We start from the raw sequence: 16128 nt of genomic DNA, 5'->3' as shown, positions 1-16128 counted from the left end.
GCGGGGAGGTACCGTTTCCTCGGTTGTCTTTTTTATTTTTTTGAGATGATGTCTCACTCTGTCACCCAGGCTGGAGTGCAGTGGCACGATCTCAGCTCACTGCAACCTCTGTCTCCCGGGTTCAAACAATTCTCCTGCCTCAGCCTCCCAAGAAGCTGGGACTACAGGTGTGTGCCACCACACCTGGCTAATTTTTGTATTTTTGGTAGAGACGGGGTTTCACCACGTTGGCCAGGCTGGTCTCGAACTCCGGACGTCAAGTGATCCACCCGCTTCCGCCTCCCAAAGTTCTGGGATGACAGGTGTGAGCCACCACACCCGGCCTGTTTACTCGGTTGTCTGGAGTTGACAGGACAGTCCTGAGTCCCGCAGGCTGCAGCTGTGGCCCCTGGGGTGAGTAGGCAGAATGAGGTAGGTGGTAGGAGGGGCAGCCTGTCTCCTGAGAGGCCCTGGGGTCTCCGCTCCAGCCCTGGCCTCGAGGCTTCAGGGTCTACCTGAAGGTGTGTTCCCAGAGGGGACGGTTCAGTCCATGGGGGATCCAGAGGCCGCCCACACACTGATGCAGAGCTGCAGCACCATCACTGCCCACACCTCCCCCTGCCTGGTGTGGCTTCCGGTGGTCCCTGTCCTCCTGCGCTCAGCCAGCCTCGGTCAGCTGGGGAGGAGGAGGGGCTCAAGCTCCGAGGCGGCGGCGCTGCGCCTGTACACCAGGAACTGGATGGAGATCTGGGGGTGCCGCAGTTAAGGCCAAGCTGAGCAGACTGAGTTGGACCCGCCCCTGGGGGCCTTCCACTCCCGGAAGCTGCCTCCCCCTCCCCTCCCTCCCACCCCCACGCTGCAGCTGGGAAGGGCCAGCCATACCCTCCTGGCCTCTACCTTAGCTGTGCCCTCCATTCGGAACACCAGTCCGGCTGCTCAAGCCCTAGCCAAGCTCCATTTGCCTCCAAGCCCGGCACTGACTTCTCCCTCCCTTGACTCTGGCCCAGGATCTTCTTTTCCTCTCACCCTGTGGCATCCTGGAGCTTGCCAGGTGGCTGGGCCATTTTGGGGGCACAAGAGCCTACACTTTCACTTCTCCCTGCACCCAGCAGGGACTTAGCAAATATTAAAACCAAGGCCATGTTTACTTTCTCCCAAATGAGACCCAGATAACGCTCTGTCCAGCCATTCAGCAAACACGTTCTGAGCCCTCATTGATCACGGGGTTCTGTTTCCAGATACCTCGTCTTACACAATATCCGGACGAGACAGCAGCTGTTAACTGAGGTGAAGACAGCAGCACAGAGAGGTTGACCCTGTGCCCTGCATCACACAGCTAGGAAGCAGGGGAGGAGCCAGGATTTGAACCCAGGTTTGTCCACCCAACTCATGTGTGTCTCCACACTCCAGCTGTCATTCGCACAGCCTGGAACATTCCTCTCCTGCCTTCACCTGACTAACTTCTCCTTCTCTGTCAGGTCACAGCTTCAATGAGACTTACAGGGGCCTTTGCTGCCACTTTAACCAGGACAGCCCCTGGACAGCCCCTGGACAGCCCCTGGCTAGACGCTTTGCTTTTCTCTGCAGTACCTGGTGCCACTTAATTCTTTGATGATAACGTTGTGTCCTCCCTCCCCCCCCTGAACTGTAAGCTTCTAAGGCACTCATGGCTGTTCTTGCTCACTCATGGCTCCAGGGTCCAGCTGGATGCCCAGCACGCAGGTGTGCACAACTGGGTGAACAGATGGAGGGAGGGAGGGAGAGAGGGATGGCTGGACGGATGAAGGGAGGGATGGATGGATGAAGGGAGGGACGGACGGATGAAGGGAGGGATGGACGGATGAAGGGAGGGACGGATGGATGAAGGGAGGGAGGGGAAGACGGATGAGGGGAGGGACAGACGGATGAGGGGAGGGACAGACGGATGAAGGGAGAGACAGATGGATGGAGGGAGGGAGAGACGGATGAAGGGAGGGATGGAGGGAGGGAGAAACGGATGAAGGGAGGGACGGATGGATGAAGGGAGGGATGGATGGATGGAGGGAGGGAGGGAGAGACGGGTGAGTGCTGAAGCTGTGCGCAGGCAGGGGCTTCCTTGCCCACACCCCCACCACCAGCCCCACACGCCCTGAAGGATACGATGGTGTCGAGCAGCAGCACGCCCAGGCTGCCCACAAGCCAGGGCAGGTGGTGCAGCAGGTAGCTGCCCTCGCTCTGGCCCTCCTCGGGGTTTTTGAGCAGCACGCTCAGCCCATACAGCGTGTTCCCCAGCATCACCAGCGCAAACAGCGAGTAGGAGATCCCCTGGGTGGACTTCCGGAGGAACTGAGGCAGAAGGAGTTTGGGTCAGAGATCTCCAACAGGCCTCCTGTCACTCTGGATTGTAACTGTCCACATGTCCACCTGCCCCACCACAGTGCACCTGCCCTGAGCTCCCCTCTCCCTGGGTGCCCAGTATCTGACATGGGCCCGACACACAGAAGAGCCTCCTCTCACCCACAGACAAGCCCTCCCAGGCCCCTGCCCGGGTCCACAGGAGACCGTGGCTGTGCCAGGCCTGCCGGCCCCATGCCACCCTGCACTCCACCCCACACAGGCTCTAGCTGCCCAGCAAGCCTCCCCTCCCCGACTCCCCAGCTTCTCCTCTCCCCTCAGGCCTCCAAGCTCAGCCCCTCACCTTCCCCTGAACTCCTACTCCTCCAAGACACACATGGGTCTCTTGCAGCCTGGCTGGCAGGCCACATCGTGCCTGTTTTCCAGAAGCAGAAATGGAAGCTCGGAGACTGGATTAACTTGCCCAAGCCAACAGTGGGAGCAGCCCAGACTTTCTGAACCAAGGCTCCTATGCCGTGCTACTCCTTAGCCCAGAGGGCCCGGGTGGCCAGGCCGGCTCTCCTCTACTTGGCCCCACCCAGCCCCTGCTGGAGGCTCACGTTGGTGCGGATCTGAGGCAGCCGGGAGAGCAGGTACAACACACTGGAGACGGAGCCGATGACGAAGCCGATGATTTCCTGCCGGGTGAAGGGCTGTGGGGCAGAAGGGGGCACTTGGTACCTCGTAGGAGCCAGAGGTGATCCCCCTCCCCACTTAGCGCCCACGAGGCTGTGCAGGGGAGAGCCCTGGGGACAAGCCAGCCTCCATCCCTTCTACCACCACACCCACGGCTCACCTTGCTGCCCGGCTCCACGGACAGGAGCGCCCGTCCCCGGAAGCCTTCCCGCGGGGCAGCCACGGGCCCAGCAGCGCTCAGCAGCGGTGTGGCGCACGCTGTCCCCATGAGGAATAGCAGCATGGAGTTGATGGGGGCAGACACTGCACACAAGGCAGGAGGGAAGCTGAGGTTAGATGGCTGAGTGGCAGCGGGGGGAGGCTGAGTCCTGGCCTTGCCCCTCAGGGGCTGTGTGACCTTGGGCAAGTGACCTAACCTCTCTGAGCTTTAATTCTTCATCTGTTGAATGGGTACAACAGTACCCTTCTCCTAGAGTTATAAAGGTGAAACGCTGAGGGCAGGGAGGTCAGGAGGGGTTATACGAAGCAGAAATGCTGAAGAAAAACAATCCTTCCCAGGTCCCTCCCCATGTCCGTATGGCCTCAAATTGACCTTGTCTCCTGCTCCTCCTGAAGGCTGGGGCAGAGGCAGCCTGTGTGACTTGTCCTCGTTTCCCCAGTTCCAAGCCCAGGGCTGGACACAGAGGAGGAGCTGGAGCTGTGCCTGCTGAACGGGCCCCTGGGTGAGAGGAACCGGCCTGTGGTCTGGGCCAGGATACACTCACTGCCCTCAAGTCTCTATCTTGGCCGATTAAGGCTCAGGCTCTTAGATAAGGCCGGGGAAGCCTTTCTGAGGTTCGGGTTATCACCCAGCCATGGGAAACCCGCTTCCTCCCACACTCCAGGCGCCCCCATCGCCCACAGCCCCCCACTGCTGGTGGAGCATCTGACAGAGAGCGGTCCCCATACTCACACGGAGAGGGGCGTTTCCTGAACTTGTAGTAAAAGTACAGCGTCAGCATCACCAGGTCTGCCATGACGTAATACACAGCTGTGTAGGACTGTAAGAGACGCAGCGGGCCCGGGGGTTGGTGTGGTGCCGGGATCTGGGACCGCGCCCCCGCAGCCCCCTGTCCCATCCCAGCTGAGTGACCCTGACCGAGTCACTTCGCCTCTCTGAGCTTCTGTTTCCTTATCTGGCAAGGAAGAGCTCACAGTTCCCCCCTGGCAATGACAGAACAGGTGGGCAAAAGACCCAGGAAAGGATCTAGCCCAGGAAGTGCCAATGAGCTGGTGGTCAGTGCCAGCAGTCAGGACAAAGCGGGACTCCGCGGTGAAGAGATGGCTCTGGTTTCGCCTGACGCCGGGACAGTCAACTTTCTGGTCCCACGTGGGAAGACAATGCCTTCCTGATTGGGAGCCCCAGCTCTGCCTGCCCACAGGAGCGGGATGGCACCCAGGCCTCCCACGGAAAAACGCCTTTCCTCCTCGAGGGCCCACCCTCTGGAAGCTTCGCCAGCATCCCAGCACCCTGAAGGCGGAAGAGCGGAAGCCTTCCTGTCAGACACGCCCACACTGCAGATGGGAAAACTGGGGCCCAGAGAAGAGCAGTGGCCTGCCCACAGCCGCAGTTCGGCAGACAGAAGGATGGGCCCTCACAAGATGCAACGACGGGTCAGGGTTCTGGAGACCAGGCGGGCCAAAGAGCCTGGCATCTCCTCAGGCAACCCTGCAGGGTGAGGCAGGGTTAGGGTCAGCGCCACCCTGCCCGGGTACCGGCCCACCTGCAGGGGCAGCTGGTCGGCAAGGAAGGAGCCGATGAGGTTGCAGGAGTCTCCACCGATCCAGCCCAGGAGGAACCACAGGGACAGCGCCTGGTCCATGTTGCCCGTCTTGTAGGCTTTGATGAACTGGCTGTGGAAGAGGAAGAGGAGGGGACGCATGTTCGGGCCACCTTACAGGGAATGCCGCCTTACAGGGGACACCGCCCAGAGATGACCACAGGGGAGTGAGGCGGTAACAGAGAGGAGATGGCCTGGGGGCCCACCTTCCCCATGGGCAGGATCCTCAGGAGCCTTCTCAGCTCTTTGGAGGAGTCTCCCGGGGAATCCCTTCTAAGCCGAGGGCTCTAAGGCTATGCCTCTCTCCAGGGAAAGCCCCAGCCTTACTCAGATTCTTCTCCACCACACCCTGGGGTCTCCAGTGGGGATCTGGGGCTTATGTAGGGTCCTGCAGTTTTGTGTTGGGCCCTGAGAACCACTGCATAGAACCCTGGATCCTTTCTCCTATGGATGCAGGGAGGGGCACCGCAACAAGAACGGTGCTGGGGAAGGGACACAGGGACCGAAGGCCTGGGCACGCCGGGTCTCTAGGAGCAGCTGCAGCCAAGACAGGCAGAACCCCGGCCCGGTTCTCTTTAGAGGGCAACAGAGAAGGGCGGGGCTGAGGTGCCTGGGGCTCCACTACCAAGATGGTGGGCTTTTGGTCCCCTAGCTGTTTTCCCAAAGGTCCCCGGTGCTGGGACCCTCTTAGGACTTCTGGTCAGGTGCGGGTTTGAAGCCAAAGCTGGTGATGGCACTGAGGCCCAGGGCAGTTCTGAGCCCTCTGTATGTGTGTTGACTCATTCTGTCCTCAAGACACCTGTGCTGTCCAGTCTACCACGATGACCTCCTCACTGGGCCTGGAGGAAGCTGTGCCATACGGCTCGGATTCAACCCCTACCTGAGCCTCCGGTCTTGCTCTTAACCATTATACATACTGCCATTTACTGTTCCAGTTTCTTTTTAACCACCTGCATGCATGAAGGAAAATAGACAGACAGAAAGAAACTAAATGGTGGCCAGACATGGTGGCTCACACCTGCAATCCCAACGCTTTGGGAGGTCGAGGCAGGTGAATCACTTGAGGACAGAAGTTTGAGGCCAGCCCGGCCAACTTGGTGAATCTCTACCAAAAATAAAAAAATCAGCCAGGCATGGTGGTGCACACCTGTAATCCCAGCTATTCAGGAGGCTAAGGGATGAGAATTGCTTGAACCCAGGAGGTGGAGGTTGCAGTAAGCTGAGATCACACTACTGCCCTTCAGCCTGGGCAACACAGTAAGACCCTGTCTCAAAAAAGAAAATAAAAAGAAACAAAGAAACTAACTAAATGGCAGCTCATCCCATCCATGATCCAAGCCAGAAACTAAGAAACGGGCATTGGCTGGGTTCTTCCCACAGCCAGTCCTTCCATCCGCCTCCCTCAGCCTCCTAACAAGCCTCCCTCCTTTCAGATGAATCCTCCCTTTCAGAAATCTTTCTAAAACCCCCATCTCAGCCAGGAGCAGTGGCTCATGCCTATAATCCCAACACTTTGGAGGCTGGGTGTGGTAGCTCACACCTGTAATCCCAGCACTTCAGGAGGCTGAGAAAGAGAATCACTTGAGCCTAGAAGTTCCAGACCAGCCTGGGCAACACAGCAAGACCCCGCCTCTACCAAAAAAAAAAAAAAAAATTAGCCAAGTGTGGAGTGGGGACCTGTGGTCCCAGCTACTCAGGAGGCTGAGGTGGGAGGATCACTTGAGCCCAAGAGGTTGAGGCTGCAGTGAGCTAGGACTGCACCACTGCACCTCAGCCTGGAAGTGAGACCTTGTCTCAGAAAAAAAAATTGTCTTTAATAACAAATAAAAAAACTAAAATCCCAGTGTCACCAAAAACTGTCAGAGTCTTCCAGTGCTCTTCGACAAGGACCCCCATTCTGAGAGGGGGCCCTTGCAAGGCTCCAGGCTCGTCGCCCCAGGATGCCTGTTCTCCTCCCAGCTCTGGTCTCATATGTCCCGCCCACCCCTCCTCAGGCCCAGAGGCCTCGGAGTCACCTTTTCCATCTCAGGAAATGTCGGTTCCTCCTCTGGGCCTCCCCTGACACGAGCTCCACTGGCATCTTCTCCTTCCTCCTTTGTAACACTTGACATCCCCGTCCCTCCCAGATTCACTCAAATTTCCTGAGGACAGGGGGAGTGACGAGCATAGGCCCAGCACTGAGAAGGCCCTGAACCAAGGTTTATCCCATGGCCCTTACAGTAAAGCTCCTCCTAAGATGCTATGACTCAACTTGCCTTCATCAATTGCAGCAAAGTGATTCTGTCCCACTCAGGAGAGATGGAGTCCTAGGGAAGACCAAGGGCGCAGCCACCCTCCCTCCATCACTTAGGGCTCTCTCCCAGGCCTCCAATCCCCTCCCTGGTTAATCAACCAGCCCAGGCAGAAAGGGGGAGCCTCAGCCAGCTCCTCGGAGAGCCCTGAGGAAGCTCTCACCCCTGGACAGGGAGCCTCCCACCCTTGGCCCCATCAGTTACCTACACCTGTCCAGACTGCCTGGTAAGGGCCTCTCCAATCCCCTCACCATTGATGCTTTCTGAAGGCTTCCACAGCCTCCATGGCGGCCTCCCTGCCTCCACTCTCTCTCTGTCACTCTGCTCCTTCCTCCCCATCACTCACAGATTATCTTTTCAAGGGTACCAGAATGGAAGCTCTCCAAAGGCAAGGACAATGTCTGTTTGGCTTACCTGTCCCACATCCAACATGGCACCTGGAACAAGGTGACTCAGTAAAAATGTCAAGCCTCTGAGAGGGTGCCCGGAGAAATCAATGGGGAAGGACAGTCTTTTCAACACCTGGCACTGGGACAACTGGATATCCACATGTGCAGTGGCTCATGCCTGTAATCCCAGGACTTTTGGAGGATGAGGCAGGTAGATGACTAGTCAGGAGTTCGAGACCAGCCTAGCCAACATGGTGAAACCCCATCTTTACTAAAAATGCAATAATTTGCCAGGCATGGTGGCACATGCTTGTAATCTCAGCTACTCAGGAGGCTGAGGTAGGAGAATCACTTGAGCCCAAGAGGCGGAGGTTGCAGTGAGCCGAGACTGCACCACTGCACTCCAGCCTGAACAACAGAGCAAGACTCTGTCTCAAAAAAAGAAAAAAGAGACTGAACTCCTACTTCACATCATTTACAAAATATAACACAAAATGGATCAAACACCTAAATTTAAGAGTTACATCTATAAAACTCTTAGAACAAGAGATGCTGGGCATGATGGCTCATGCCTTTAACCCCAACACTTTGGAGGCCGAGACAGGAGGATAGCTTAAAGCTAGGAGTTTGAGACCAGCCTGGACAACACAGTGAGACCTTGTCTCTACCAAAAAAAAACAAGAAAAATTCCATTTTTTCACAGTAGTGTGATCTTGGCTCATTGCAGCCTCCGCCTGGTGGGCTCAAGCAATTCCCCTGCCTCAGCCTCCCAAGTAGCTGGGACCACAGGCATGCGCCACCACATCCGGCTAATTTTGTATTTTTAGTAGAGATAGGGTTTCACCATCTTGGCCAGGCTGGTCTTGAACTGACCTCAGGCAATCTGCCCATCTCAGCCTCCCAAAGTGCTAGGATTACAAGCGTGAGCCACTGCACCCAACAAAAAAAAAATACATGGGGAGGCCGAGACGGGCGGATCACGAGGTCAGGAGATGGAGACCATCCTGGCTAACACGGTGAAACCTCGTCTCTACTAAAAAAATACAAAAAACTGGCCGGGCGTGGTGGTGGGCGCCTGTAGTCCCAGCTACTCGGGAGGCTGAGGCAGGAGAATGGCATAAACCTGGGAGGCGGAGCTTGCAGTGAGCTGAGATCTGGCCACTGCACTCCAGCCTGGGAGACAGAGGGAGACTCTGTCTCAAAACAAAACAAAACAAAAATACATGAATGTGCATAGCAACATTAATCGTAATAGCTACAAAGTAGAAACAACCCAATGTCCATCAATGGGTGAATGGGTAAGAAAATGTGGCATACACAGAGTAAAACAGTATCTGCCACAAAAAGGACTGAAGTACTGCTTTGATACATTCTATGACACGGATGAATCTTGAAGACATGTTAAGTGAAAGAAGCCAATCACAAAAGGTCTTGTGTGATTCCATTTATACGAACCATGAAATGTCCAGAAGAGGCAAATCGACAGAGACAGAAAGTAGACTAGTGGCTGGCAGGGACTGAGAGGGTCCGGGAGGAATGAAGAATGACTGCTGATGGGCATGGCTCTCCATTCGGGCTAACGAAAATGTCCTAAAATTAGTTGTGGTGCCAGTTACACAACTCTGTGGCTATACTAAAATAACTTGTACATTGAATGGGTTAATTGCATGAAATGTGAATTCTCTCCCAATAAAGCTGTGAAAACAATGTCAAGCCCCTGATCAAACCCTTGTCTTTATCCCTTAGGATAAAGAGCACATTTCTTAACAGCACAGCATGCCCCTTAGGCCATAGGGCCTATGATGACTCCTGTGACCTCCCCTCTCCCTGCCCTGACCCCCACACACTCTGTCTGCCATATAAACGCAGCCGCCCCTTCTCTGTACATCTGTTGCTTCCTCTGCCTGAACTGCTCTTCCACACCCAGCCCCTGGCTCTCACCCCTCAATGCTGTCCTATCTTCGGCTTTTAGCCTAGATGCCAACACCTCCAGCTCCCTTCTTTTTTTTAATTTTAATTTAATTTTTTTGGTAGAGATAGGGTCTCACTATGTTGGCCAGGCAGGTCTTGAACTTCTGACCTCAAGTGATCCTCCTGCCTCAGCCTCCCAAAGTGCTAGGATTACAGGCGTGAGCCACTGTGCCTGGCCTCCAGGTCCTTCCTGACTGTAATCTTCTTCCACCTCTGCAGATCGGGGTGGGTGTCCCTTTTCTGTGCTTCACGTAATAATAGCAGTGTCACCACTGACAGCTTTCAGGCTTGTGCAAACATTGTGTGAAGATCCTGAGTGGGCAGCTCTCCCTACACACCCACATGCCATCTTCATAGCAGTTGTCTCAGTTAGGTAACAACATTTCCATGACACAAGCAAGGAAACTGAGGCTCAGAGCAGTGAGGTGACACGCCCAGGTCAGGATGCTCTTGACCCCTGTGCATCGTGTCCTCGCTCCCCGATCACAGCAGCGGCCATGCAATGTTGTGTTCACTGCTGTTATCTCCACCACCTGACCGTCAAAGCCTGGAGGACAGAGGCTGTGTTTGATACGTTCCAGTCCTCCCACTCTCCCGCCCCATCTCTGACCAGCTGTGCCACCTAAAGCAAATTGCTTAACTTCTCTGGGTTTTGGATCCCTCGTCTGTAAAACAGATGGATGGTAACTGCCCCTATTTCACAAGGTTGTTGTGAGGATTAAATGAGGTGGAAATACGGCAAGTGCTTAGAAGCAAGCCAGGTATGTGGCAGGCGCTTAATAAACTGTTGCAAAGGTGATGATCCCTGCATCAGCATCGCCCAGCACAAGGTCTGGCCTGTGGGAGGGACCAGTGCAGGTCTCTCCTGGGTGGGTAGGAAATCAAGGAAGCACACCCAGCCTCCAGTCTGGAGAGGCCTGTGGCCCACCAGGCACACCCTCTCTGAGCAGTAGCTGGAGCCACTGCCCCAACCCCACAGCCCTGCCCTGGTCCTGCCACCCAGACACTACTCACGGGAAGGTAGACGCAGCAAAGCAGAGAATGGAGATCAAGCCCAGGCCCACACTGGCCTCATCCCAGCCGTCCTGGGCACATTCACCCAGCACATCCCATATCCACTGGATGGAGCCATTAGGGCAGCTGGAGAAGTTGCGGGAGCCCAGTTTCTTCCAGACCATGGCTGTGGAGGAGGGGCCCCCGGCCAGGCGGGTCTGCATGGGAGGGAGGGTGCTGGTGTTCCGAGGCTGGCAAGGGTTCTACAGGGAGGAAGAGAGGAGGCTTTCAGCACTGGGAAGTCCAGGTCCTATTCATGGTCATCCCAAACGAAGCTCATCCCAGCCTTTTCACCGGGTGCCTCGCCCGGAACCAGAGAAGGGCAAAGACATAATCCTCACCCACCAAGACCCGATCAGCCCCCAGGTACACAGATCACAGCAAACACATGCCAGCTACAGACGCGTGCAGGCAGCGCGCTGGATCTGCAGAAGGGACGGGCGTGTTCAAACCCCTGCTTCACCACACATTCATGCTGGACTTTGGGCAAAGACTCAGCGTTTCTGTGCCTCAGCCCTCTCATCTGTAACTGGGGTCCTCACAGCGCTCCTCCCACATACGGATGTTGTGTGGGTTCTGTGAGTTCATACACAGTGTGATGAACGGAGCCCTCCATGTTATCTTTTCCTATGACTCTTGAACGCTTAGGTTGTTCCTAATTTATTGTTATTATTGTAAATTACTCTGTAAGGATCTGCTGAGGCCAGGCCCATCAAGTTCATCTAATTTACAGCAGGTTGTAGCCAGGAGCGATGGCTCATGCCTGTAATCCCCACACTTTGGGAGACCAAGGCGGGAGGACAGCTTGAGCCCAGGAGACGGAGACCAGCCTGGCAGTCTGGGCAACAACATAACAAGACCCTATCTCTAAAAAAATAAAAATAAAAATAAAAAAATAAAAATAAAAATAAAAATACAAAAATTAGCCAAACAAGGTGGTGTGCGCCTCAGGTCCTAGCTACTCATGAGGCTGAGGTGGGAGATCACTTGAGCCTAGGAGGTAGACGCTATAGAGAGCCACGATCTCACCAATGTACTCCAACCTGGATGACAGAGCAAGACCCTGTGTCGAAACAACAATAACAAAAGATAAGGGCTAGGCACTGCGCCAGCACTCTAGGAGGCTGAGGCGGGAAAGATCACTTCAGCCCAGGAGTTCGAGAACAGCCTGGGCAACGCTGTCTCTACAACAATATTCAAAAATTAGCCAGGTGTGGAGGCACACGCTTGTAGTCCCAGCTAGCTACTCAGGAGGCTAAGGTGGAGGAATCGCTTGAGCCCAGGAGGTGGAGGGTGCACAGCAAGCCATGATCGTGCCACTGCACTCCAGCCTGGGCGACAGAGCCGGACTCTGTCTTAAAAGAAAAACACACACACACAAACCATAAAGCAGGTTGCCCCACACAGATGAGGCAAGTGGAGAAGAGGAGCAAGGGATCCCCGGGTTTGCCTGAGTGACAAGGACTCAAGTTTGGGACACTGCAGCCTGTATTCTCCCAGGAGCTCACAGAGCGTGGCGGACGCCTACCAGCAGGGAGTCCACAGCCACCTCCTCACTGTCACACTGACAAAGCCAGAATATGGCTGATCACAGAGGTGGGCAGGGAGGCCTCTCCCGGTACCCGGGCATCCTGGACAGTGCGTAAGGCAGTCATTGCCTGCGTGACACCTTAGAGGAGGGAGGGAAAGTGAGGCTCGGCTGGGCCATCTCTATCAGCGATCGTCACCACAGCTCGGACCAGTGAGCCAAGCCTCCTGCATGCATTCATGTTTCATCTTCACAGCAACTATGAAGTGGGGACCACTGATATCCACAAGGAGCCTGAGCCAGAGTGCGGAAGTGATGTGCCAAGGCCACCCAGCCAGGAAGCTACAGAGTCAAACCCAAGACTCAGACCGACACCCCTGCTCACGGCCACCTGCCACACCGCCCGCCTCAGGTGCATCTGTCACCACCGAAGCAGAAGCCTTTTGTGGCTGCCTAGCAAGCAGACGCAGAGAGAGAGAGAGAGAGAGAGAGAGAGAGAGAAAGAGAGAGAGAGAGAAGCCTCTGTGGTCTGGCAGGACAGCACAGCCACAACGTGGGCTTCCCCTCTTCTCCCTGTGCTCAGAGGGGATTTCCTCACGCAGGCGGCGGCTGTCTCTAGCTGCCTTCATTCCCACTTGTATCAGGAGGCCTAGACTCCCCAGCTAGTCCCTGGCTGGCCCCACGGAACTGCTGAGGACAGAGACCAGGGAGCACCAGGAGGGAAAGGAAGTGAGTCAGCACCTCCTCTCAGGAAGCCGCAGACCCTCAGCCCTAATGTGACTCGCTATGGGCAGAGGCCCTGGACCTGAAGGTAAGGGCGCCCCAGGTCACTGGACTACCTCCAGGGCCTGGCACAGGCAGGGAGGCTGAAAGCCTCTTCCTTGTGTCTTCGTGGCCCACCTGGGGGACCATCAGCACAGCTGATGTTAGAAGCCTTCACCTGATGCCCCATCTCCGGCCCCTGAAAGACCACTTCAAATTAGCATAGAGTCCACGTGTGGCCGGGCGCACTGGTTCACACCTGTAATCCCAGCAGTTTGGGAGGCCGAGGCAGTTGGATCACTTGAGCTCAGGAGCTGGAGAACAACCTGGCCAACATGGTGAAACCCCATCTCTATCAAAAATACAAAAATTAGCTGCACATGGTGGTGCGTGCCTGTAATCCCAGCTACTCGGGAGGCTGAGGCAGTAGAATCACTTGAACTCAGGGGGCAGAGGTTGCAGTGAGCCAAGATCGCACCATTGCACTCCAGCCTGGCCGACAGAGCGAGACTCCGTCTCAAAAACAAAACAAAACAGAAACAAACAAAAAAACCATATAGTCCAGGTGAGAACTACACGTTTGCAATGCCAAAGGCGTTTCAAATCAAGTCCTCATGTTCTCAGCCACCACTCCCAACTGGGCTGCAACCCCACACCCCCTAGCAGAATCTGAAGACAAGGCTGCAGCTCATCTACTGCCATCCCCACCACTCCCCAGCAAGGTCGGGTATACTGTGCTCATTTGACAGGTGAGGCTGAGCGGCCTTGGAAGTGAGTTGACCGGCCTGAGCCTGTCTATAAAAGGGGGCTAATGACACTCACTCCTTGGGGCAGCTGTCCTGACTAAATGCACATAAAGCTCTCAGCCCCTGTGCCTGACGACACATGGCAGCGACTGTTTTCAGGATGAGAGTCCAGCATCTCAACCACCTTGGGGGCTCTCACTTCCCCCTTTCCCCAGGTTAGGGAGGAAATGAAATGGACACATCTCAGTACATGTGTGTTGGGGGGTTGTCTCGAGGAAGGTACCTTGGTTTATGGAGCCTGCAGCCTGTCTCTCACTTCCCTTTCCCCAGGTTAGGGAGGAAATGAAACGGACACATCTCAATATGTGTGTGTTGGGGAATTGTCTTGAGGAAGGTACCTTGGTTTATGGATCCAGGATACTGGGTGGCTGGCCCCCTAACCTTGGACAGGACCCATATGCAATCTGCAACTCAGGACACTCTGAGACACACCTGATCCCCGAACAGAAGGGCCTTGCTCTGAGGGCCATCCTGCGTAGTTCCTGTCACCTAGAAGCCAGGCATGGGCCCACTTCCTGTTCATACAGCACTGAGCAAATGGATGTCCAAGGTTGCAATGGAGCTTGACCTCATCTGTAAGGATGGCAAGGACCCCAGAAGGGGTACCCTGGAATCACCCTTGGAGGGTGCATGTTCAAAATTTGGAGTCAGTGCACCTGGGCTGCGGCTTAGAGATTCTGGGTTTAAGAAGTCCTCCAGCGACTCTGCTCCATCTGGTGCACTTTGAGAAAGGCTGGGTTGGAGATGGCATCTCCTGCCACACCCAAACTCTTCTCCCTGATCCCAAGCTGAGTCAGGGATGCTTCAGGCACATGATCACAGCCGATCATGTGTCCACCTTTGTCTGCAGAATCAAGTCCAAATTATCTGAGGCTAGGCCTCAAGTTACTCCAAGAACTGCCCTCCCAACCTTATCTCCTGCCTCCTGACCCACGTCTTCAGTCATTTCAGGTCTCCAGGCTTTTGCACGTGCTATCTCTTCCCCTAGAAGTGTCCTGCTCCCCTTCAAGGGCCTGGTCATGAAATAAGAAGACTCACTTCTAAATTGCCCTTTCAAAGATGTCCCGTGAGAGTTGGCTGGATAAGGCCTGCCACCTTCCCCTCTCCCCTCCTCCACACACCTGAAGAACGCTACCACCGTCCTCTGCGACCAGTGTCCTTGAAACATACTCTCCCGACTCTGGGTTGTGCATTTCTTATTCTCCAGGTCTAAACACACCTAGAGGTTCAGCAAATGTTGAGAGAGAGAAAGAGAGAGAGGCAGAGAGAAGGACAGAGTGAAGAAGACAGGAAATAGGGGCGAGGAAAGGAGAAAGGGGGTAAAGAGACAGAAGAGGAAGGAAAGGAGAAAGGAGGAAGAGGGGATAGCTGTGAGCTCGAACAGTCCAGGGTTGAGGAGAAAAGCACTCTGGAACAGACCTGCCCGATGCCTACCAGTCTGGAACTCAAGTGATTTAGCTTTGTAGTGCTCATCTGAAAAGTAGGGGAATAATGCAATACCCACCACCTAGGCTGACTGCAGAGTTAAATAAGACAATCCAGGCCAAGCGATTACAAGGGTGCCTGGCACAGGCACTCAACACCAACAGCCCAAAATGACTATTATTTGTTCTCGCTGTAGCTCCTCCAGCGTCCAGGCACACAGGTGCCTTCAGTAAGCCTTGATCAGACATGACCTGTGACCCCGGCCCAGGACCTCTCACACTTTCAGACTCAGACTCTCCATGCACACGTTTGGAAACCTACCCTAAGCACGGCGTGGGAGGAGGCAGTGTGGGTACTCGTCCCTGCAGACCTGGGGAGAATGTGGGGGGAGGAGCGTCCCGGCTCGGGGCTACCACCCACTCCAGGCCTCCGCGTCCTCGGCCACAGCTCCCTCCTGGTGACTCAGACCGGCGCGGGCCGCCTGTTTGGAGGGATAATGATAGGACAGCTGCTGGGGCCAGCGCCGCGAGGGCCCCTCGCCCGACCGGCCCGGGAAAAACGAAGCAGCCATCTGATGCCAAGGGGCCGGTCGGCCGGGACAGGAGGTGAAAGGGGACCCGGCCCCCAGCTCCTGGCCAGGCCAGCTCGAGAGGCTGCGCTGGTCGCCCTTGAGGTGGGGGGCCACGGGGCTGCGGATTCCCAAGAGCCACCCAGTCCCGGCCCGGAGCCTCGCCCCAGGATGTCGCGCCACAAGGAGGGCGCAGGAGCCCGGACAGTCCAGCGGCCGGAGGAGAGGGCTGGAAGGACGTGGCAGGGAAGCCCAGGAGCCCCGACCCCCAGCCGTGGAGTTTGCCACCTGTCCCCGGGCCGGCTCACCACGTCCAGATCCGCCGCCAGGACCCAGCTTCTGGGTCAGGGCCCGCCGGGTCAGCTGACCGCGCGCCGCCGCCCGGCCCCGGGAACCGCAGGCCCCGCCCCCACGCCGCTTGCGGGGCGGACCCGGCCTGGAGGCGCCCCTGGGGCCGCGCCTGGTGTCCCCGCCCCCAACCACCTCCGCGCTCCGCCCCGGCGTGGGCGGGGCCCTCCGGCTCCCAA

The 16128-nt window shown here is 56.1% G+C and overlaps 1 protein-coding gene across 5 annotated transcripts; it reads right to left on the bottom strand.

Annotated features, from left to right (window-relative positions):
- On the bottom strand, positions 1 to 16069 carry SLC66A1 (solute carrier family 66 member 1). Of its 5 annotated transcripts, XR_004176076.1 has the most exons (10): positions 15910 to 16069; positions 15355 to 15514; positions 10474 to 10715; positions 4752 to 4881; positions 3941 to 4028; positions 3149 to 3291; positions 2913 to 3005; positions 2119 to 2304; positions 495 to 726; positions 1 to 388 (listed from the first exon to the last, which is right to left on the bottom strand). XR_004176076.1 is itself a non-coding variant. In XM_003891226.4 (9 exons), exons 3-9 carry the CDS (start codon positions 10674 to 10676, stop codon positions 652 to 654), a joined length of 918 nt encoding a protein of 305 aa, XP_003891275.1. In that variant the 5' UTR covers positions 10677 to 10715; positions 15355 to 15514; positions 15910 to 16069; the 3' UTR covers positions 1 to 651. The 5 variants fall into 5 exon arrangements, 4 of the variants coding, with proteins under 4 accessions (XP_003891275.1, XP_031506414.1, XP_031506369.1 ...); XM_003891226.4 differs by having other exon boundaries at positions 1 to 726; XM_031650554.1 differs by lacking the exon at positions 10474 to 10715 and having other exon boundaries at positions 1 to 726; positions 15910 to 16002.
- Positions 16070 to 16128: the final 59 nt, after the last annotated feature.

Source organism: Papio anubis, chromosome 1 (genome assembly GCF_008728515.1).
Source record: "Papio anubis isolate 15944 chromosome 1, Panubis1.0, whole genome shotgun sequence".
Classification (NCBI taxonomy): Eukaryota; Metazoa; Chordata; class Mammalia; order Primates; family Cercopithecidae; genus Papio; species Papio anubis.
Note: the sequence above shows the minus strand (reverse complement) of the source record. Positions and strands in the feature narration are given on the sequence as shown.